The sequence below is a fragment of the Rutidosis leptorrhynchoides genome, chromosome 6 (assembly GCF_046630445.1).
Source record: "Rutidosis leptorrhynchoides isolate AG116_Rl617_1_P2 chromosome 6, CSIRO_AGI_Rlap_v1, whole genome shotgun sequence".
In the NCBI taxonomy this organism is placed as follows: Eukaryota; Viridiplantae; Streptophyta; class Magnoliopsida; order Asterales; family Asteraceae; genus Rutidosis; species Rutidosis leptorrhynchoides.
Window position 1 is genome coordinate 92,431,741 of NC_092338.1, and position 23,260 is coordinate 92,455,000.

The 23,260-nt window shown below is 30.1% G+C and overlaps 3 protein-coding genes across 4 annotated transcripts in view; 2 read left to right on the top strand and 1 right to left on the bottom strand.

Moving 5' to 3' along the window:
• Window positions 1–2,197: 2,197 nt before the first annotated feature.
• LOC139852335 (thermospermine synthase ACAULIS5) lies at window positions 2,198–5,518 on the top strand. The gene is made up of 10 exons (XM_071841610.1): window positions 2,198–2,394; window positions 2,861–2,927; window positions 3,028–3,122; window positions 3,535–3,637; window positions 3,925–4,013; window positions 4,127–4,283; window positions 4,780–4,855; window positions 4,964–5,022; window positions 5,114–5,250; window positions 5,340–5,518. The coding sequence occupies exons 1-10, from the start codon at window positions 2,252–2,254 to the stop codon at window positions 5,422–5,424; spliced, it is 1,011 nt and encodes a 336-aa protein (XP_071697711.1). The 5' UTR covers window positions 2,198–2,251; the 3' UTR covers window positions 5,425–5,518.
• A 958-nt stretch (window positions 5,519–6,476) lies between these two features.
• On the bottom strand, window positions 6,477–10,072 carry LOC139851768 (BTB/POZ and MATH domain-containing protein 2-like). Its single transcript, XM_071840930.1, has 4 exons — window positions 9,501–10,072; window positions 8,085–8,433; window positions 7,099–7,375; window positions 6,477–6,952 (listed from the first exon to the last, which is right to left on the bottom strand). The coding sequence occupies exons 1-4, from the start codon at window positions 9,923–9,925 to the stop codon at window positions 6,768–6,770; spliced, it is 1,236 nt and encodes a 411-aa protein (XP_071697031.1). The 5' UTR covers window positions 9,926–10,072; the 3' UTR covers window positions 6,477–6,767.
• A 9,415-nt stretch (window positions 10,073–19,487) lies between these two features.
• LOC139852887 (histidinol-phosphate aminotransferase, chloroplastic-like) overlaps window positions 19,488–23,260 on the top strand; it is a 5,674-nt gene continuing 1,901 nt past the window's right edge. The window contains exons 1-7 of one of the 2 annotated variants that reach the window (XM_071842227.1): window positions 19,488–19,615; window positions 19,785–20,053; window positions 20,619–20,702; window positions 21,012–21,166; window positions 21,320–21,417; window positions 21,507–21,615; window positions 23,221–23,260. The exon at window positions 23,221–23,260 is cut by the window's right edge and continues 118 nt beyond it. In XM_071842227.1, the coding sequence (XP_071698328.1) occupies window positions 19,790–20,053; window positions 20,619–20,702; window positions 21,012–21,166; window positions 21,320–21,417; window positions 21,507–21,615; window positions 23,221–23,260 (750 nt within the window). In that variant the 5' untranslated portion in view covers window positions 19,488–19,615; window positions 19,785–19,789. The remainder of the gene's footprint in view (window positions 19,616–19,784; window positions 20,054–20,618; window positions 20,703–21,011; window positions 21,167–21,319; window positions 21,418–21,506; window positions 21,616–23,220) is intronic. The other variant, XM_071842228.1, reaches the window with a different exon arrangement.

Here is a 23,260-nt window from a genome sequence, read left to right on the forward strand (position 1 = left end):
TTTACAATATAATCTTATTCGCGTTAAAATACATCATCAAAACCCGACCCGGACCAGGATAACACGAATTCAATATCGTAAACAGTGGCGAAACTACATGGGGGCAGGGGGCGGCTGGCCCAGTTGATTTTTTTTTCCAGTGTAAATTTTTTGGGTTTTTCGACTTTGCTTCCAGTGGAATTTTTTTTTTTGCCCCAAAATCTACATATTTTGCCTCAAAATCTTCAAAATTTGCCTAAAATCCTTCAACTATTGTCCCAAAACCTTTAAATTTTGCCCAAGAATCTTCAACTTTTGCCCAAAAACCTTCATAATTTACCTAAAAACCTCCATATTTTGTCCAAAAAAATTGCTACGGTTTTAATTTTTTTTGCCCCGGTGAAAAAAATTCTAGTTCCGACACTGATCGTAAACAACCTTATTTTTCGTAGTGTTCTCACAGGTTGTTTCTGTTTGGGTCGTTTGGTTTCCTTTTTAGTTCCGTTAAGCGCGACTCTCTGGTAGATAGTTTGTTTTGTTGGTAGGTTATCTTTCTACAGGCGAAGCGTGTCGAGACTTATGTTTATCTTTATTGTTTTGATTGGTTTTTTTTATCGGTTGATGAAAGTTCATGGTTAAATGATAAAGTTTTTTTCGACAAATAACTTAACAATCCAAACACCCGACACGAAAACTTAGAATTCAAAAAAATTAACCGATTTTCATTTGTATTCTTCGTTAGAGGTCAGACAAATGTATTCTTCGTTGAATTCAAACAAGATAACGTAATTTCATTTTTTTTGTATATAATATAAATATAAAATATAAATATCCTCATAGGCATGCCCCGAGTCATAAAATATATAACTAATGAAACCGTTTAGAACAATCTTACATTTGACTCGCCAAATATACCTAATGAATTGTATTATTTATGTATTAACGTCAAAACCAGTGATAGAGGTTATTTTAGAGATATATAACAAAAGCAAAACATGTTTCAAATTTTGTATTGATATAGAGATATATAACAAAAAGCAAAACATGTTTCAAATTTTGTATTGATCCACAATAAAATCTCTGTAATTAATACTCGATAAATTAATAATCTCAATAAAATTAATAATTTGTCCGGTTCCAACTTGGGACCAGTACAAATTTGGACTCCAATCGATAAGATAATAGAAATATAATAATTTTTTTTGAAATCCCAATGTAAATATATTGGTCTCAGCAAAACTATAAATTAATAATTACTACTTTTTTCTGAAATCCCAATATACATTGAACTTGACAAGTTCATTAATGTGTGAATGTACATACATGAGAATTTTGAAGGTCCTTGTTTATGTTTTATTCAAATAGGTAAAGTTAACGGACATGATAATTTCGAATGTCGATGCATTAATTTGAGACTTGCTCACAAAGATAAGCCAATTTTTTAAATTGATAATTTATTAATTTATCGATATAATAATATCTCGCTAAATTAATAAAATATTTCAGTCTCAACATTATTAATTTATAGAGGTTTCATTGTATATACATCATTTTTTTTTTTCATTGTATATACATCATTAAGATCATATCTTGGGTTGACGATCAAAATGTTAAAAGATAGACACTTAATAACCTAGTTAGACAACATATATCTGAATACAAAATACTTGTCTTCTACAGATAGCCTGAAAAAGTCTTATCCGTTTTACTTTTTACCAATCCACTACTATTAATCTTTTACCAATCATATTTAGTAATGTCTAAAGTTTGATATTTTTTTAAAGGCATATTCATACACCCACCTAATACTAACACGAATATATACATCACGAAATGTCCTAAGTAGAACTTGAACCCTCAACCTCAAGGTTGTAAGAGTGACATTAATACCGCCAAGCCATTAGCTCTTTTGTTTGTTTAGCATCGGTTTTCTTTGTAAGGTTTAGGGTTTTTTCTTATAGATTAAGGGTTCATTGTTTATATTTGTTCTTGTTTTTTTGAAAAAAAAAAAGTATATTATATGTAAAAAAATAAAAAGGGGTGATATACAAATCAATACGGAGTACTTTATAATACATGTTCTACACAAGTCAACAATTTGTTGATAAAATATTAATACAAAAAAGGTGATGCATGTTGTCGTCATTGGAAACTACACTGTAACTAGTATAAAAAAGAGGCCACAATTTGCGACAAACATCAGCAAACCAAAGTTCTTCTTACAAATCCTTCCCACCTCTTCACACATTTTTCTAATTCCGAATTCAACATTATGGGTGAAGCTGTTATGTTCCTTCTACCTGATGATCACCAAAAATCGATCAATACCGCACCAGAGTACGTTAATGGTCATGATTCTTCATGGTTTGAAGAAGTGATTGATGATGACCTTAAGTGGTCTTTTGCTTTAAACAGGTTTTATATTATCTCTCTTTTCTCCTATTCTTTTCTATAAATTTTATTCACTAGTTCTAGGAATTTTGAAAAGAAATAAACGTTGAATTTACTTACATTTTTAAGTAACTAACTACGTTAGCTACAAGTTATTCATAATATAAATAAGAATTTTGCTAACAACAGCCTTTAAACTTTAGAGTTGTGGTTAACGTGCATAATTATATTGTACATATCGGTTGAGATTGACTTGTTAATGGCGGTTATGCAAATGCACAATGAATTAATGCACGTTAACAACTAAGAGTTGTCGTTAGTAAAATCCAGAAAATAATAATAATAATAGATATAAACTTACAAACTCTCCAAATTAAGTAGTCTATCGGTTGAAGTTCTGATATGCTCACAAGAGGCTTCGGGATGATGTTAGCTCCACAAAATATTTTCTCATTAACTAATGTTCCTCTTATTTCTTATATAAAATAAGTGTGCTACATAAAGGGATCAGTGAATATCAAGACATAGTTCTATTGGACACAAAGCGCTTCGGAAAGGTATATAACATATAGTTAAACGTAATTAAGAGCTTTGATATAGATAACAAACTATACTAACTTTAAGTAATTACTCATGGATTTAATTAATTATATATAGGCATTGGTTATCGATGGGAAGATGCAGAGCGCAGAAAGTGACGAGTTCATCTACCACGAATGTTTAATCCATCCGCCTCTTTTATCTCACCCCAAGTAATCTAAACATCTACATATACTACTTGCAGTTTCATTTTTTGGTCAGGATGTAGTTAATTTTTTTTAATAGGTCAACGGGTCGTGTCAAAATGGGTTATGACTATAAGACCATAACACATGCCAATATCATTAGAAGAATGAATATAATGAAAATATTAAAAATATATATATAATAAACTAAAGTATATATTTTCCTGAAGCATGTTTACGGAAGTAATAATGTAACAACAATTCGTCAAATATTTTGAATTGTTGTGTTTTCATAATTATATGAACCAAATTATTAGTAAACAGTAAATGGATAAATTCTTGTTCAGGCTATTCGGGGAAGGGTAGCATTTTTACTCAGATAAACGATGTATATAAGTAATATAAGTATAATGTAATACGAGTAATTATTAATGTGCAGGCCGAAAACAGCATTCATTATGGGAGGTGGTGAAGGGTCTACAGCCAGGGAAGCACTTAAGCACAAGTCCATTGAAAAAGTTGTCATGTGTGATATTGATCAGGTTGCATTTCATCATATATTTTTATATAATATATCACTTTCAAAACTATAATTATAGTAACAACTACCGCATGATGTACACCAAATCATGACAAGCACGCTTGTATATGCAATAGTTATAATTACAATAGTACTACTTATAGAGTTATAGTAATATAATGATGACGAATGTAATGGTAATGGTAATGGTAATGGTAATGATAATGATAATTGTGGATTATTATGCATAAAACACGTTTGTGGTAATCTTATCGCTTGGCGATTGGTTTAAATTGATTACGTGTGCAGGAAGTGGTTGCCTTTTGTCGTGAGCATCTCACTGCAAATAAAGAAGCCTTCTGTAACAAGAAGCTTGACCTTGTCATCAATGATGCAAAGTAAGCTTTTTGTACCCATTTTATCATATTAGGTGGGTCTAATTAGGCTTTGCAAATGTTGACTTTGACTTTTGAAACTCATTGAATATTTTATTTTTTATGTCAATAAAAAGGGTTGAATTAGAGGAGAGGAAAGAGAAATTTGACATAATAGTTGGAGATTTGGCTGATCCAGTTGAAGGAGGACCATGCTATCAACTCTACACAAAGTCATTTTATCAACAAATTCTCAAACCTAAGCTTAATACTCATGGAATCTTTGTCACTCAGGTTCTTTTTTATTTCGGCTCTTTTAAGGAATTTTGTAAATGTATTAGGGGCCAGGGTTGTGATTAACACACATAAAAGTATTGTATAATTAAATTACCGCCACTTTAAAGTTAATATTTAACTGTCGTCGTGTACAATACTTTTATGCATGTTGACGACAGTGTAAGTGCCACTTTTAGATAATTTAATAATATAAAAGTCACTTTAGCAACAAACTCTTAAACCTATGCTTAATACTCATGGAATCTTTGTCACTCAGGTTCTTTCTTATTGGGATGTTTTAAGGTTTTATATAAACGTATGAGGGGCTAGACTGTCTTTAACACGCAAAAAAGTATTGTACATTAAATAACCACCACTTTAATTTTAGTATCTAACCGTCATGTACAATACTTTTATGCATTTTGATGACAGTCAAAGTGCTACTATTAGTTAATTCAATATCTAACACGAAATGTATATAGTAATAAGTTGATTTTGGTTGGCAAATATGCAGGCTGGACCTGCAGGGGTGTTCACTCACCAAGAAGTGTTTTCATCTATTTACAACACAATTAAGCAAGTCTTCAAATGTAATACATACAACTCTGTTTTTAGATCAAATCAACCATAAAGTACTTCATTTTTTAGAGCCTTAAAATGAACTTAATCAATTATTTATGACACGTACATTGGTGCAGATGTGGTTGCATACACGGCTCATGTGCCTTCTTTTGCGGATGAATGGGGATGGGTTATGGTTTGTTTTCTACTTTGAACACTTATGTATAAAACATGTTTTTGGTGAAAAATTAAGACCCGCATGAAGTGTGTTATTATTCTTGGTTTAGGCGTCGGACACACCCTTTTGTATTGAGCAAGAGAAAATGGACAAGAAAATACAAGAAACCATCAACGGAGAGTTGTTGTTTTTAGACGGTGCTTCATTCTGCTCCTCAACTGTTCTTAACAAAATGGTTTCTTCTTCGTAAGTCAATAACCAATTTCACACCGGTTGATTACTACGCTTTAAATGCTTTATTTACAATTTTATATTGATTTGTTTTATGTTTTCAGGTTGAAAAATGAAACTCATGTCTACACTGAGGACAATGCAAGGTTCATTCATGGCCAAGGAGTTGGGAAAAAGTCCAATCTTTGAAATGTTCTCTTATGTTGATCTCCTTTAAACTAAAAGTTCAGATGTCAAACATTTGTAGAATCATTTGGAATTAAAAGGAAGTTTTAGTTGTTAATACAGTCTACACCCACCGATGATTTCGATCACTAGTTCTCCTTTGATCGAGTTCATAATTTTCCGCAGAATTCTCTTTACTTTCACTTTAGTGCTTATTCAGACATTGACATTTTACTATCAGTTAAGGAGAGGAAAAAGAGCATACATACAAGTATACAACCATCACGAATAAACAAGATACATGACAACTTTTTTAAGTGAGGTTTAAACAAGATACATGGACTATAACAACTTTTTTTGTTATAAAAAGACAAACATACAATTTAACACACAACGATAACGAATAATTACATCTCACCATTTTAAGTGATGTTTGAACCACCAATCTCTTAAATTTTCATAAAAAGACCCCCACCATTTTAATTCTAATTAAATTTTCACTACACCAATAAACCCTCACACTTTTTCAAATATTCAAATCGACCCCCAAACGGGGTAAAGTGTCAAATAACCATTTTCATAAAAAAATCTTAAATAAACTTCACCCAAATATTTAACGGGTCATATCTTCTCGCTCGCAACGAGTTAAATTTTTCCGACACCATCGTTAAACTCGAAATAATTTTAGGAACACAATGTCACTAACTATACGCAAAACGGACGCTTTTTAAAAAACGCTAAATATTTGTATTACTTTTCATACACGTTGATTTTGCGTTAAATTTTTAAAAGTCGATAATTACATAGCTAAACGCGAAGATGGACATATATTGTTAATTTAAAATAACATTTAAATCTTTCACGGATTATACCTTTTAGTTCGACTCGAGTTACGCTTCAACGACATCATTCTTTAGCCACGAAATAATTTTACAAACTAAACGCAATAAAATACATTGAAAACCGAATCTCCGCCGCGAAACGAGGGTTCAACAACTAGTTCTATGCTAAGAATCAAAGTTACAAAAGATAAATATAAGAATGGGGATTAGAATGGCTTAAACAAACACCACCAGTAGAGAAGAAAAACTTTAGCTTTTGTGTAAACAGATACATGATCCAAATGAAAACCTTAATCTGCTTAAAACATTCACCGCAAATGTTAAATATCTAGCAATTCATGATCCAACATAAATGTTTAAACTAGAAATGGTGACACTCAGAAAAGGTCACCCCATAAATGATGGAACAAACTTAACACAAGAAAAAACAAAAATCAAATTGTAAATGCTATACATAAAAAAACAGGTACTAGATACATTAATCAATCACATATCAGCACAATATTAACACCTCATCTTCATTCATTAGTAGATCCTTTGTCTAACACGGCGCCCATCTGCACCACTACCATCAAGATTGCCATTTCGACTGCCACGTCCATAAGATGTTACAGAGTTTTGTCTGATCCTCAACACATACTCCAATAGTTCGGTTATTACAGATGGGCAGCTTTGGGTTAAGTAGTCGTATCCATCGCTTTGAATCACCGCTGAATGCAAAAAAATAATAATAATAAATTGTCGTGCCATCAGGATAAAAGATTTGCCCGGTCTTTATAAGAAAAATAGCATTAACAACAAGAGTGACATATACGGAAAAATGAAGTCAAGACATCACATAATTGTTCAGTGGTACCTTTCAGGTTTTCAGGCTCGGCAACAAATTTGAGGCAAACAGATTTTAGTTTATAGCAATGGTGTTGTTCTGCAAGAGCTAAAGTTGCAGCTACAGTGTTAATGGCAACATCGTCACAAAGTTTAGTCTCGCAAAGAAACACTAGCCGTTCAATTCCATACATATCTGCTGCTGCAAGAAGATGTTGGGCCATAAGCGTCGAAGCCCATTGTGAACTCAACCCCGTAAACTCCTCCATGTCTGGGAGCTTATCCCAATATATGAAATGAAGCAAAGCCTGCAATACACCCATCATACTTGCGTTAGATTTGACCCATTTGATATGTAGGTTATGTTTGGTAAAACTAGTTTGTAGCTACTGTTAGTTGATAGTTAGTAGCTGGTAGCTGATGGTAGCTGGCAGTTGCTAGCTTTTTAGATGTATTTAGGCGTTTGGCAAAGTAGCTTGAAGAGTATCTTGAACTGTGAAAAAAGGAGTAAAGTGACAAAAAGCTAGGAGCTTTTTCTCAAACACTAATTATAGTAGCTTTTAGATTTAAGCTTCTATCTTTTTCTCTCCATCTAAAAGCTTTAAGCTCTTTTAATCAAACGAGATTTTTCACAAAAACTAGAAGCTACAACCTCCAAAAAAAGTTTCTTACCAAACATACCTGTAATATATTTCATGTAATATTATGTATGCACACAAGAACATATTTGCATCATAAACCTTGGAAAAAATGAAAACTGAACTCATTTGACTAGTCAAGCTCAAAATTGTACAACTATTATCTAAGTCAGGCGAACAATTTACTAAAACAATGTAGAGATAGAAGGTTTAAACATACAATGATCTATCACGTGGTCTGAGTTTATTAATAAGTGTACACAAAACACAAGTAGAATGTGGAACATTGGTGTATGCATGTAACAAGTATAAAGACACATAACGTGATCTAAAACAAAAACAAAAAACAGAAAGAAAAAAAAAAAAAAAAAAAGCAAACCTTAAAAACTGAAGATTGTATTTCTCGTACAATGATTGTATCTGTATTATCGTCCTTCATAGGACCAAAAAGTTGTGCTTTGAAAACAGGGGAGCGTGCAGCAAGTACCAACTTATGTGCCCGAAACACTTCCCCGTCAACTTCGAGGTTTACGTCTGTCAATTCTCCACTTTCGAAGAGATGGCCAAAATGCTGACTGATATCAGATGGTGGTGAAGATAACCTAAAAATCTGAGGGGCATTTGTACATGATTTTACAACACCAACAGTGCATTTAACCATCAGACAATCCTCTTTCAGATAGTCTGATGTTTCCAAAACTGCCCTCCTTAGAAAACGCTTGTAACCCCTGTACCATCAAGTAAGTTCTCCAATTATTAAGTAATCTATATAGCCACAACCTGAATTGATACGGCCATATAATAATGGGTCAATATAGCCACACCTAGTGTCAAGGTTATCCAGGGTAGACATAAATCCGAGTTGATTCTGCTTAAAATATACTGTAGATGACACAACCAATATGATATTTTTTTTAAAATCCAAAAGTTAACATTATTAATCAAATACAATTACAACCAATATGATTTTTTCCATGATATTCCAAAGATTAGATATTTATTATCAAATACAATTAGCTTTCGAAATATGCATGTTCTTCCAATGATCCTTAGCCTAACTCAAGATCAATGACAAAAAAGTAAAGAACCATGCATATCAAACCATATCTCATAACCTCTATTTACTATCTTATTAGAGATAATATAAAATATAATAGTCTACCTAGGCTTGTGGCAATGATTTTGCAGCTATAAACACAAGCCTATTCAGTTATGTGATTTTTTATGCGACATGTGCATATTTAATTCTAGTTTTATGCAACAACTATATTTTATCAAGAGCAAAAAAAAGTTCATGAAATCGAAGAGTGGTACTACCAAATAATATACGCAATTGAAAGAAACGAGCACTATCTCCATTTTCTGTTATATGACTCTACTATTACTATTCTTCTCTTTGACCATCCAAAATCTCTAATTTAAATGAAAAGATGCAAACTTTACCAACTAAATCTCAAAAGATCCTCCAAATTTCGCAATACCACAAGCCAATAGCCCGTAAAAGTAGATCGTAACAAATTAGACTTAACATTAACCAACCTCTATATCATCGCATACAACGATCGTCCACTTAAACGGCCTTCTACATTACCGTCACATGTAATTCGAAGCCATTATTTAAAGACGCAGCAGATCAAAACATAGTAACCAGTCTTATTTATGACCTACCAAAAACTACATATCTATTCTATGTTAAAACCACCCCCATCATTTATAACGAAACAAATATATAAACAAGGCTAAAATAATTGAATATAACATTAACAATGCATAATATATACATATATGTACTAACCACATGCTACCACGGTACTTAAGTGTATAAGGACCAGCATCCAACACCCTGCCAAAATGTGAGTGAACTTTATGTCTTCCTTTACCACTTTGATCCATCAACGACAACTCGAACAACGCTCGAACATCAGTCGCATCACTAGCAAGTGCAATAAACAAAGAAACATATGTTGAATTATCTTCAGGGCTTTTACCATCTGGGTAAAAATAAATAGCCCATGTATGACCACCAACAGTGAATGATTCAGATGCTATGTATTTACCAACACCGATTCCTTTGGATGATTCGTAACCGGTGATCTTGAAATCATGAGATGCGTTTACGGTGTCAGTTGATGAAATTGATGAACTTTTTGTTGATGGAAACGATGTCCGAGGGTTCGGAATTGGGGGTTTTGATTTTGAAAGACGGATGATTGTTCCCATGATTTGGGGGAGAGTTGGAATTGGGATTGTGATTGAATTTGAAAGCTAGGGTTTTGGTTACAATTCGGGTTGATTTCTTGGTTATAATCGTAGTAAGTATAATTCTGTCGACCCGTGAAAAGTGGAAGCCCTAATTTTAGAATATAGTTAAAGTGTTATAATTCAGTAGTTTATAACTACCTGTTTATAACTACCTTTAATGGTTATAAGAACAAAGAGAGAAAAAGAGAGAAGAAGGAGAGAAGAAATATTGATATTGATATTTCAAGAAAAATGGTGCACCTTAAATGGTTACCATACATGTCTATTTATAGTATAAAATATTACTATGCAAGAAATATAATAGTAATAAAATTAACATCCAATCTAGATATTTTATAACACAATCTAGATATTTTATAACACTCCCCCTTGGATGACAATTTTATTAGAGAATAACTATTACTGCCTCGTTAAAAACCTTGCTAAAGAAAACCCATTGGGATAAAACTTTAGCTAAGGGAAAAAGAGTGCAGCATAGAGTTGACTCCCCCTCAAATAGGCAACGCCTGAGTTGTTACATCTTCTGAACATGTCTCATGCCAATATTATGAACGTGTGTTCTGAAAATAGCAGTTGACAGTGCTTTGGTATAAAGATCAGCAGAGTTGTTGATTGAACGTATCTCATTTTAATCTGGTTGTCTTTTACGAGATCTTGAGTATATGAGAAGAATCTGAGGTTTTCATCTGAAACTGTATCATCTAAATCTTTTATGTACAAGTCTAGCCCTTGTGATTTGTCTACAGTCTCCTTCATGGTTTGCTCAAACCCTTGTTTCAATTCCTATTCCTTTGTAGTCTTTTCTGAGCCTTACCAACATACCATTCTTTTCCATCAAACTTATGACCGTTAAGACCGTCTATGGCTTTGGCGCCTCGTCAGTATTTATATTTTGTTCAGTCACTTTTGATACTCTTCTTTCATTTGTATTATGCAAGCTGCATTATCTTCATATATAGTTGTTGGTGAAGATAGTTGTTAGTCTTTTATAGCGTTCTAGTCTACAAGAATCAATAATGATTTGTGTCATTGATCTCAACCAAACACATTTTCGAGTAGTTTCATATAATGCAATCACTTCGTCATGATTTGATGATGATGTTGCAACAAGTGTTTGTTTTAAGAACGCCATGATTTTGTGGTATCTCCATTTAGGAATACATATCGAGTTTGAGATTTATCTTTATGAGGATTTGATGAATGACCTGCATATATATAATCAACCAAATCTTGTTTTGAAACGTTATAATAAAATAATTTTAAATCAGCAGTTTCTCAAGGGTATCAAAATATGTGTTTGATCCCGCTCCATTGTCATTTGAGCTGAATCTTGCCAACAAATTAACTGCAAGAGAAATGTCAGGTCTTGTACAATCTATAAGATACATAAGAACCTCAATTGCACTAAAATATGGAACTTCCGATCTGTTAAGATTTTCATGATCTTTCATTTCAAAATAATTCTTTAGAAGTTGAATGATTTCATAGATCTCTTTATTCGTTCATATGATGTTAAGAACATTGACATAAACAACTACGATCACATATCCGAACATTGTTTTTATAAAACATACGTGCAAAATAAGTTTATATTTATACCCTTTTTTTTATCAAGTAGTCATTTAATCGGTTATACCACATACGTCCCGTTTGTATAAACCCATTTAGAAATCTTTGTGATTTAATGGAATATATTCCCTTGGGTTTTACATTAGATGCTTATGATACCTTAACCCTTTAGGTATATTCATATATATCACTATTAAGTGATCCATACAGATAAGTAGTAACAACATTCATGAGATGCATTTAAATAACTACCAGGTTGATTAAGTATCTAATAAGTAATTGTATCCATTACAGGAGGATAATTTTTCCTCCTAATTCATTTCTGGTCTTTGTGGGAAATATTGAGTTACAAGTCTAGTTTTGCCTTGTAACTTTATTTGCACATTTCTTTTCGCATAAAAATTCATTTGTATCCCATACGTTTCACATCTTTAAAAGTGATAACGATTGATCCGAAAACTTTTCTTTTATCAAGCGATTCTAATTCAGCTCGTATTGCTCCTTTCCATTGAGCTCAATCATGTCCATTTTGTATATTCAATGACAGATTTTAGTTCCAGATCATCATCTTTATTCATGATGTCATTGTAACATTATATGAAAATATCTCATAGAGATTTTAATTTCATTTCGGTTCCATAATATTGCATAATTTATCGCAATTTTAGTATTTACATTTATCAATATCCTCTGCAGAAGGAATATTGATTTGTGGTTCTTCTTGAACACTTTCTTTTACCTCATTATCAGCTGATTTTCTTTTTCGAGGATTTTTATCTTCGGAACCAATTGATCTTCCACGTTTGATGCGTGGCAAAGACTCAACAGTGACATTATTGCCAGCTTTTGGAATTTCAGTTCGAGCTGGAGCATTTATCGCTGGTATATATGATTTAGTCACTTTTTTTATATCTGTAAATGCATAAAGTAATTAATTTGCAAGTTCTTGCATATGCATTATTTTTGAACTTTCGTTTCACATTCTTTTGTGCGAGTTCAATATACCTTAATATGAAGCATCATTTTATTTATTTTTTTACTTCACCCCCTAATCTAGGAAACAATGTTTTATTAAAATGAAAATCAGCAAAACGTGCTGTAAAAAACATCACCCATCATGAGTTCAATATATCTTATGATTGAAGATGTTTTATATCCAAAATATATTACCATCTTTCTTTGAAAAAATATTTTATTGTGTTGTGGTGATACAATTGGAACATACACTGCACAACCAATGTTCTAAGGTGGAAAATATTTGGCTCTTGGCCAAAATCAAGTAGTAAGTGAAAATATTTATGACTTCCACATGGTATAATGCGAATTAATGTCGCAGCATGTAAATTTACATGTCTACATATAAATATTGAGAGTTTTGTACTCATTATCAATTGTCTATTTATTAGCTGCAAACGTTTATCTATTAATTCAGCTAAACCAATTTTGTGTATGCACATGAGCAACTGGATGTTCAACAACAATCCCTGTAGATATATAATGATCATTAAATGCTTGAGATGTTAACTCACCAGCATTATCAAGTCTCATCCTTTTAATGGTGTAATCAGAATAATGTGTTCTCAATTTAATAATTTGTGCAAGAAACTTTGCAAATGCCATATTACGGCTTGATAACATACAAATATGAGACCATCCGCTAGATGCGTCTATTAGAACCATGAAATATCAAAATGGTTCACATGATGGATGAATTGGTTCATATATCTTACCTTGAATTCTTTCAAGAAACATTTGTGATTCTTTTTCACAATATACTTTTCATTAATCACTATATATGCTTTCCATTAATCACCATATGTTTTTTTTTTTTTTTTTCATAAATCACCATATGTGCTTTTTCATCATATATCCTTTTCACCATATACGCTTTTAATCATATGCGCTGTGTTTTTCACCATATGCGCTTTTAATCATATGCGCTTTTCATCATATGCGCTGCGCTTTTCATCATATTCGCTTTTTATCATATGCGCTACGCTTTTCATCATATGCGCTTTTCATCATATGCGCTTTTTAATCATATGCGCTTTTTATGTGAATAGTAAATTAATTAATTTTGTTTTACTATTCATATGAATTAATTTCGATTTACTATTTTGTTAATTGAGTAATATATATACATCATATACTTGTGACTCAGAAGGCTCAAATGAATTTGACCATATAGTTATATGTTGTACCTTGCACATTAATTTTCAGTAGAAGCTTTAGATGCATATTTTTTTCTTAATGAACTATTTGTTTCATATCTAGCTTAGGCAATTATTGTGAACATTTGGTCCCTATAAGAGCATTTATCTTTTAGACTTTTAGTTGATTTGTATTTGTCACAATTAGGGATAGCACCCGCGGGTCGTGGATGCGGATTCATTGGATCCAATACCCGTACCCGCGGATTTTTTTTTTTACTTTTGTAACTACCCCCACTTGTAAATGTTTCAATTATATCCTAATTCTCCTTATCATGTTCACGGCCAAAATTAATCATAGTAGACTAATAATTCCAATACACATTTCCACAAATCACGGCTCATTAAAGAAAAAGGATATTGGTGGACCAAGAAAGGTTATACTACCAATCAACCCATTCTTATTTTACGTACATGTGGGGTAAATTATATCAAGTGGTGCACTTTCATTTGATTAAATTATATATCACATTTAAACATGCCACAAATTCCTTGTCATTATCAGCTTGTCGAGGATATAATATTAATACTCGTCACTTGTTTCCAAACAACAATGTTAATAATTTTTGCAAGGATCCATTCAATGGTTTATGGTCGTTTGAAATAGAAAAAGAAATAACGTGGCATCAGTGGTGTTGTATGGTTGGGGTAATAGGTGACGGTTTTTTTTTTTTTTAAATCAAATAACTGGAAATTTGGATTTTTTTTTTTAAGAAACATCCAATTGAACCCTTGTTCGTTGAAACAATTTGACTATCTTTTTTAACTCCCCATTATTAAACGGGCCATTTTGATGCACACTCTTAAAAAAATAATTTATTTTTTTAAGTTTTATTATTTAACCTCCTTTTTTCAACGGTCACGTTTTTAACAAAACATTTGACAAGTTTTGAAAAAAGTTTTTTTTTTACTTTGCTTTCCCCCTTTCTATAAAACTCATTTAAACACTTTCTTTGTTTTTTTAAAAAAAAACTTCCTTTTTTTTTACGTTACCTGTAAATTATAAATATATAAAAACTTTTTGTTTAAAAAAAACTTTCTAGTTTTTAAAAAGGCCACTTGACTAATTTTTTTAATTCTTTCACAACACCCGATATCGTGATCGTGACCTTTCACCAAATCAAGAGATATTCTTGATAAACTAAACACTGACTCGTGTTTGGAATTGTCGGCCACAAAAAAAAATTCATTTGATGAAAGTATATATTTTTTTAATTATAGAAGGAGACCACTTCATTTTCAATACTTCATTTTTGACAAAAAGCTACTCCATTTTACCATTTTTTTCTTCTTCTTATTTTAACTTTTAAGATTTACTTTTAATAAAAATACAAACTACTTTTTGTATTTTAACTTTTAAGATTTACTTTTAATAAAAATACAAACTACTTTTTTTTATTTTAACTTTTAAGATTTACTTTTAATAAAAATACAAACTACTTTTTTTATTTTAACTTTTAAGATTTACTTTTTAATAAAAATACAAACTACTTTTTTTATTTTAACTTTTAAGATTTACTTTTTAATAAAAATACAAACTACTTTTTTTATTTTAACTTTTAAGATTTACTTTTAATAAAAATACAAACTACTTTTTGTATTTTAACTTTTAAGATTTACTTTTAATAAAAATACAAACTACTTTTTGTATTTTAACTTTTAAGATTTACTTTTAATAAAAATACAAACTACTTTTTATATTTTAACTTTTAAGATTTACTTTTAATAAAAATACAAACTACTTTTTCTTATTTTAACTTTTAAGATTTATAAATTTAAGAATAAACATTAGTATGCATGAAATAAATAATGATTAATTGCATAAGTAATCATAAATGTTAAATAACATATAAAGACCTCATCGTATTCGTATTGATCGGAATTAATCTCGACCCATGGTACCATGTTGTCAAATGACGTGTTGCGTACATAAAGTACCGTGTTGTCAAATGACGTGTTGCGTACAATCATGAGGTCTTATTAACATAAATATAAATGTTAGTGAAGTTAATAAGAGTTAGATTACAGAAAATATAATTCAGGCGGTATAACCGACCATATATAACTTAAATAACATAAATATAAATGTTAGTGAAGTTAATAGGAGTTAGATTTCAGAAAATATAATTCAGGCGGTATAACCGACCATATATAACTTAAATAACATAAATATAAATGTTAGTGAAGTTAATAAGAGTTAGTAAACATAAATGATAGTTAGGCGACAGTGTCGACCATATATAATTTAGGTGGCAGAGCCAACCATATAATAAGAACAATACAAATGCACTAAGAACTTAATAAAAATTAGTAGTTCAAAATGTTAGTAGAAGTTTGATATATTCGAGTCTGAAAATTATTAATAATTTCATACCTTGATCACTGACTTGTGATCGTTTGAGATATCCTTTGATTACACTAAGTTCTTCGTGCTGATAACGTGTTATAATTCAGTAGTCTTATAACTACCTTTAATGGTTATAAGAACAAAGAGAGAAAAAGAGAGAAGAAGGAGAGAAGAAATATTGATATTGATATTTCAAGAGAAATGGTGCACCTTAAATGGTTACCATACATGTCTATTTATAGTATAAAATATTACTATGCAAGAAATATAATAATAATAAAATTAACATCCAATCTAGATATTTTATAACACAATCTAGATATTTTATAACATAAAGGATATTGTTGATTGTAAATTGTAAACAAGACTAGCTACCTAGCTATGTGTTTGGTTGAGTTCACGAGTAGAACGCAAAGTTTATTTTTTTTTATAGGATTGGATTGGGATTGGATTGGGATTGCATTGGATAAAAATTTAAAAAAGTTTATATAAATAGACTTTGACAAAATAAATTATTTTTTATATAAGATTGAAATTGAAATTCTAGTCGTGTTTCTTAGATAGAATGTTAAAAATTTTTAAATAAATATACTCTGAAAAAATAAGGTAGTTAAAATGATTTATAACATTAATTAATTGAATTTCTTTTTCCTAAATGTGTAAAGTTGTATGAATCAAGTCAAGTTATGCCATATAATAAAAAACATATTCTATCTGTTTCAAAAAACAGTCCGCTTTGATTTTTCTTTGAATTTGACATATAATAATGAATTATTTAATTTGCACTCATTTAATGTAGTTATAAAGAGTACATAATAAATTAATTGTTATATTTAAAGTTATATTTTTAAAATTAAATATAACATAATTGAAACTTTAATGATATTTAATAGTTATTTAGAGAAACAAACAATAATTTTGAGACACGCAAAAATAGAAAGGTGGACAGTTTTTTTAGAACGGGTGGAGTAAAAATCTTTTCTTTTTAATCTTTACCTTTTATATCACATTAATTAATATAACTAAAGTACACTTAAATTTACAATTTAAATTACTATTATTTTTTTTTAAGTGCAAATTTACAATTTAGAGTTTAAATTTACAATTTAAATTATACATATATTCCAAAAGTTATAGTATTGTTATTTTTCAATTTGTCCCCAATAATCATTTCACAATTTCTTTTTACAAAACATCAATATTAGCTAATATATAATATAATAGTTTTATTAAAATTAAAACAGGAAACATCAAAGATATTTCATATGGTTTGTATCAAAAATCAAGGATAGTCCATGAATTTATTTCAATCACATAACATATAGTCCATGTGGTATGCAAACTCATCACATATGGTCCTTTGAGATAACGCACAATAGTTTTCTCAGTTACGTGACATCACGTACTTATCACATGATGTCTTTTTTTGTCACTTTACAATCTATTAAACCCAGTCAAACGCGTTTTATTACTCTTTTCATCATTTTACAATCCACAAAAGCCTAACATTCAAATATTCGAATCTTATGAGTTTTATCATCAGAGCATTTACATAATTAAATTGAGAACAAAACGTTGTCCAATGAAACATTATTAGACATATTACAAATTGCATGCAAATCTGTATAGCAATTAGCTCGTTATAAAACTATTATAGCTACTCAAATAACTGAGCAAGAAAAGTATAAAAGAGAAACTATTCGTTGTACTAACCTCGATTGGATTAACCCCTACATATATCAATTAACATTACACCGAGATTCACCCAGCTACCCCTGACCATATTTGGTTGCCGTATAGCTGAATTGATGATGACAACTTGTCTAGTCATCTCTTGTGGATTATTTGTTCTAGAGTACACTGTAATGACGTTAGTATCCTCCATATAAAGAATAATAAAATAATAAAGCTTTTATAGTACTTTTATGGGTTGTAAACGACGAAAAGAATAATCAAACGGTTTGACTCGATTTGATGGATCGTAAAATGACGAAGCAGGACAGCACGTGATAAGCACGTGATGTCACTTAAGTGGGAAAACTAACGTTCGTTATCTTGAGACAATATGTGTGATAAGTTTGCATCCCGCGAAGATTAAATGTGATTGAAAAAAAGCACATGAGTTGTCCTTGATTTTGAGTAAAACCACATGGAATATCTTTGATGTTTTGTCAATTTAGTATTAAATATTTTAAAACATATAAATATAAATATAAATATTAAAATAATAGATATTAATTATTTATTTATTATTAATAATAATTGTAACTATAACTATAATTATAAATATAATAATAATAATTATAAATATAAATATAAACTAGTGAAATAACCCGTGAAATCATGGATTTGTTTAAACGAAATAGTTTAATGATATATTTTAGGTATTAAGTGATTGTAAATGATAGTCATTTAGTTTAATGATCCGTAGAACTACAAATTATGACTAAGAAACTTTTCGTTTTTACAAACATGTTGATGTACTTAACTTTGTCAGAATAAATGAATTATATTTATTCTCGCACCACCTCTTATAATTTTCATCACAATTACTATTTTTCTTGTCATAAAAGCGTACTTACACCCTTTTATTGAGACACGCATTTCGCATACATATGTAACGTAATTAATTCCGTAAAGAGAATCCATATTTCAATAATAATAATAATAATAATAATAATAATAATAATAATAATAATAAATAAAAATAATAATAATAAAGTTTGCTTAAAAATTGAGTATTTATATTTTTAATAATAATTATTAGTAATAACAAATGCATTTTAAATTTTTAAAAAAAAAATTAAAATACAATTATTATATGAAGATAATACAATATGCTTCATAGTTTGTACATGTGTTTATGAGGTGTTTTATAAAAAAATTGTACAATTTATTTTAAAGTTTGTATATATGGTCATGGAAATATTTTATCATGAGATTTTAAATAATGCTTCAAATATTGTACATATAGTTATGTAGGCGTTTTACCATAAGGTTGTACATAATGCTTCAAATATTACACATATGGTCATGAGGTGTTTTTGTCATAAGTTTGTACATAATGTTTCATATATTATACAATTAAAATATAATATTTTTCTTAAATAGAATTAATTATTTAAATAATATCATCATGGGGCTTAAAATAAGTTTTTTTTTTAAACTTGAAATATTCTTATTTATGAAATTATTATTTTAGAGATTTATTAGATACTATAGAAAATATGATAATGATTAATTAATTAATAATAATAATAATATAATAATTATGATTAATAATTAATTTAATTACAATAATTACTCCGTAATACTGCAATAAACAAGGTAATAAAACAAAAGTTAACGAGTAAGGAACAGTTAAGAATTTTGACTACTCATTTTGTTTTCAATACAACAAAATCATCAGCAGCAGCAGCATCTTTCATTTCTCTCTCCTTCCAAAAATCAATTCACTTGCAGACCCAATTTGACACTGCAGAAAAGGGTTTTAGGGTTCTTGCAGTCGTTGTCCCAAATAAGGTTGGTGCGTACTTGTCATCACCACTAACAATATTATATTACTCCGTATTTCATTTCATTTCATTTCATTTCACTAATAATGATAATAAATAAATAAAATAATTATTATTCTTTATCTTTATAATGGTGTCACTGGTTTTGGGTTTGAATAATTCTATCAAAAATGCAGATTAAATGGGTGTAATTAATGGTTGTTCGTCTGTTTGCATGATGATCAAATCCAACAACAATGATAGCTTTTGCTTCTCATCATCATTGAATAAATTCACTACCACCAGCAGCAATTGTAGTAAATACTTGAATTGTATGGCGGCTTCTACTACTAATGATGCAGCAGCTGATGTTAAACAAGAATTGAAATTGAAATTGAGTGGTGATTCTTTTATTAGACCCCATCTTAGAAAATTGTCCCCTTATCAGCCCATATTGCCATTTGAGGTACTTATAATAGTTGCTAAATGTTTTAAATTTTATAACTTTTTCTGTTTGAAACTTGAAATTATATGTATTTTTGTTTGATGGTGTTGCAATATATATGGATGCCGTGTTATTTTTCTTTAAAACTTGCTATTGTATGTATCAAATATTTGCTTATTGCTATTTTGTGTGTATATGACTTCTTAAACCTGTAAAGCGGTGACGTTTCACAAGTTTCTATGATGTGAAAACTTATGTGAAGCAAAAATACTGGATACGTTGAGTAGTAATAATAATTAAAAGTGTCATAACTTTAATTGCAAATTAAAAGTAGAATGCATACAATAGATTTCAGGTAAAGTTGGTTACATTTCGACCCACTTACATTTTTTTTTAAAGTCTTTGGGATATACTTCTATAGTTGCATCGTAGTTTCATATCTGGCGTTTAAATAAAATTCAAAACATGTGTTGTATGACATCTTATTACATGGAAAATATGATAAAATTTCTTCTTAATCTATAGTTGTATGCAGGGATGTGCTAGTTATTGTTGGCTTTTCATAAAAAGTTAATTTTTTATACAGGTCCTGTCAACTCGTCTGGGTAGGAAGCCAGAAGACATCGTGAAATTAGATGCAAATGAGAACCCGTACGGTCCACCTCCAGAGGTAACTTTTGCTATATATATATATATATGTATGTATATATATATATATATATATATATATATATATATATATATATATATATATATATATATATATATATACATATATATATATATATATACATATACTGTCTATTTAAGTTTCAGAATATGTTTGTCAGCACCGAATTTGGTGTGTCTCATAGTAAACGTCCTCAAAGGCAGTTTGTATCTTTAGTACATTAGTAGTACAGTTATTCTGTTCACATAAGACAGCTCTAAGTATATTTGTTTTGATTTTCTTTCCGAAAACTGATACATAATCTCACAGGTTTTTGAGGCATTGGGGGCAATGAAATTTCCTTATATTTATCCTGACCCTGAAAGTCGTACATTGCGTGCTGCCCTTGCTGAGGATTCTGGGCTTGAATCTGAGTATATCCTTGTAGGCTGTGGTGCTGATGAGCTAATCGATCTCATTATGCGGTTAGTCATACACTTTCGTATGCCTATCTTTCTTTTATTTAGACTTAGTCATATAGATTTTGTTAGAATGTGTTGATCTATTATGAGGAATCTGAATTTTTATATTTTTTCAACAATTTATTCTTTTAAAGTTCTGACTTACTTATGTTACAGGTGTGTGCTAGAACCAGGTGACAGTATTGTTGATTGTCCTCCAACCTTTACAATGTATGAATTTGATGCAGCTGTTAATTGTGCACGTGTTATAAAGGGTATAAATGTCAATTAACTAGTTTTATTGTAAGCATAGAATGTCAATTTCTGAATAAATTAAACTAGTGATGTCTGATTTGTTGAACAGTACCTCGGAAGATAGACTTTAGTTTGGATGTCGAAAGGATTACGGAAGTCGTCGAGCATGAGAAACCGAAGATCATTTTTCTAACTTCTCCTAACAATCCAGATGGCAGGTAACCATTGGATACTGTTACCTACATATTTGAGTTATCTCGAAAGGATCTCCGTATATTTAACTAGTTTTGTGCATATAATTTCGAGCTAATTGATGATCAAGACTTGTACCAATTTTTGACTAACTTATGGTCTTAGTTAAGCAACGAACCGTCGAAGACTTTGTTAATCTTGATGGTTTAATAACTAATATAAATATAAACTATAAGGGCCTGTTTACCTATGCATTAATGGGTTGTATTGACTGATAAGCTTATTCGGTCACCAATTGAAGGTGTTTACTTACACCTTAAATTAATGAGATGCCTTATTGGATGGATGTCTCGGTCACCAGCAAAACCCCACTAGTCCCCATATAGCTGATTTATGTTACCACAATACCCTCATCTTCCTTTTTCCAAAAACACAAAATTGTTTATGCGTAATCAATAGTCCAAACATTCCACCATCAAACTTTCTTACTAACAAATTCTTTTTTTCTTTAATCTTTTCATTATTATTTTCTTTTTTAATAATTTTAACTGGGGTTTTTTATTTCACCTACTGGGTTTGAAGTTTCAACAAATAAATTAGATAAAGTGAAATGAAACTAGAAAAAGAATGGTGAGTTGTTTAATGTTTATTCTTCCGTCTTCTTTTAGTTCTTTCAAAGTGAAAGCGCCTCTTGAACTCTTTATCAATCTCAGTCGGCGGCCACCTTGTAAAAACATAGTTGTTTGAGGAAACAATAGTGACGATTAATTGAGTCGGTGTTGGTGGTGTAATGATTTTGAATTTAAAATGAGTAAAGATAATAGAGAATATTTTAAATTTTTACAATGGTGAGTCGGTTGGTGTAGATGTGCAAGGAAACAAGTTATTATACTTATCTTTACATAAAATTGATGATTGAAGATAGATAATAGAGATGTAATATTTTAAATTGTAAAGAAAATAAATATAAAGTATCTCAAATAAAATAACTATAACTAATGTGCATAAAAACTAAAAGAAAATAATTATTTTATTTAAGGGTAAAATAGTCAATTTTATCATTCAGATTTCTGATTAAACATAAAAAGTAAACAAGATTAACCATTCACTGAATATTGTATATAGCCATCTTTATCCATACTGCCATCAATATCCATACAAAACTTAATGAAAAAAAAGGTAAACAGGCCCTAATTCTTTTGCTGTTTATTGAGTTTTAGATAGGATTTTCTATGGGTATGTTTGGCAAGTAGCTTACGAGAGCTTATAGGAGCTTGTGCTTATGATTTTAATAAGCTCTAATTCATAAGCTTTGTTTGGTAGCTGATACAATAATCTCCTCCCAATTAGCTTTTGAAAAAAATTAGAGCTTCCGAAACTTGAAATTACCAAAATTTTCTTTATATATTATTTTACATTTTATATTTGTGTCCTTTTAACTCAATTCACAACTATAAGCTTCCGGCTCAAAAAATAAGCTCCAGCTATAAGCTTCCGGCTCAAGCTACCAGCTAGTTCCAGCAAATACACCGTATGCCTTTATTTGGTCTATGTTCTAATCCCCAGTTGTTATATACTTATATATCTCATTTATCGAGCATATTTTTATGATCTAATGTATTCGTTGACAGTGTGATTAGTGAAGATGTTTTATTGAAGATACTTGACCTA

What these genes read in the sequence shown, in the direction of transcription:
- LOC139851768 (XM_071840930.1), bottom strand. Translation starts at nt 9,925, where the DNA reads ATGGGAACAATCATCCGTCTTTCAAAATCAAAACCCCCAATTCCGAAC. An exon ending in AAGTACCGTGGTAGCATGTG is followed by an intron (nt 8,434 to 9,500) that starts GTTAGTACATAT and finishes TTGATGGTACAG; the next exon opens with GGGTTACAAGCGTTTTCTAA. An exon ending in TACAATCTTCAGTTTTTAAG is followed by an intron (nt 7,376 to 8,084) that starts GTTTGCTTTTTT and finishes GGTGTATTGCAG; the next exon opens with GCTTTGCTTCATTTCATATA.
- LOC139852335 (XM_071841610.1), top strand. Translation starts at nt 2,252, where the DNA reads ATGGGTGAAGCTGTTATGTTCCTTCTACCTGATGATCACCAAAAATCG. An exon ending in TGGTCTTTTGCTTTAAACAG is followed by an intron (nt 2,395 to 2,860) that starts GTTTTATATTAT and finishes ATATAAAATAAG; the next exon opens with TGTGCTACATAAAGGGATCA. An exon ending in AACAAAATGGTTTCTTCTTC is followed by an intron (nt 5,251 to 5,339) that starts GTAAGTCAATAA and finishes TTATGTTTTCAG; the next exon opens with GTTGAAAAATGAAACTCATG.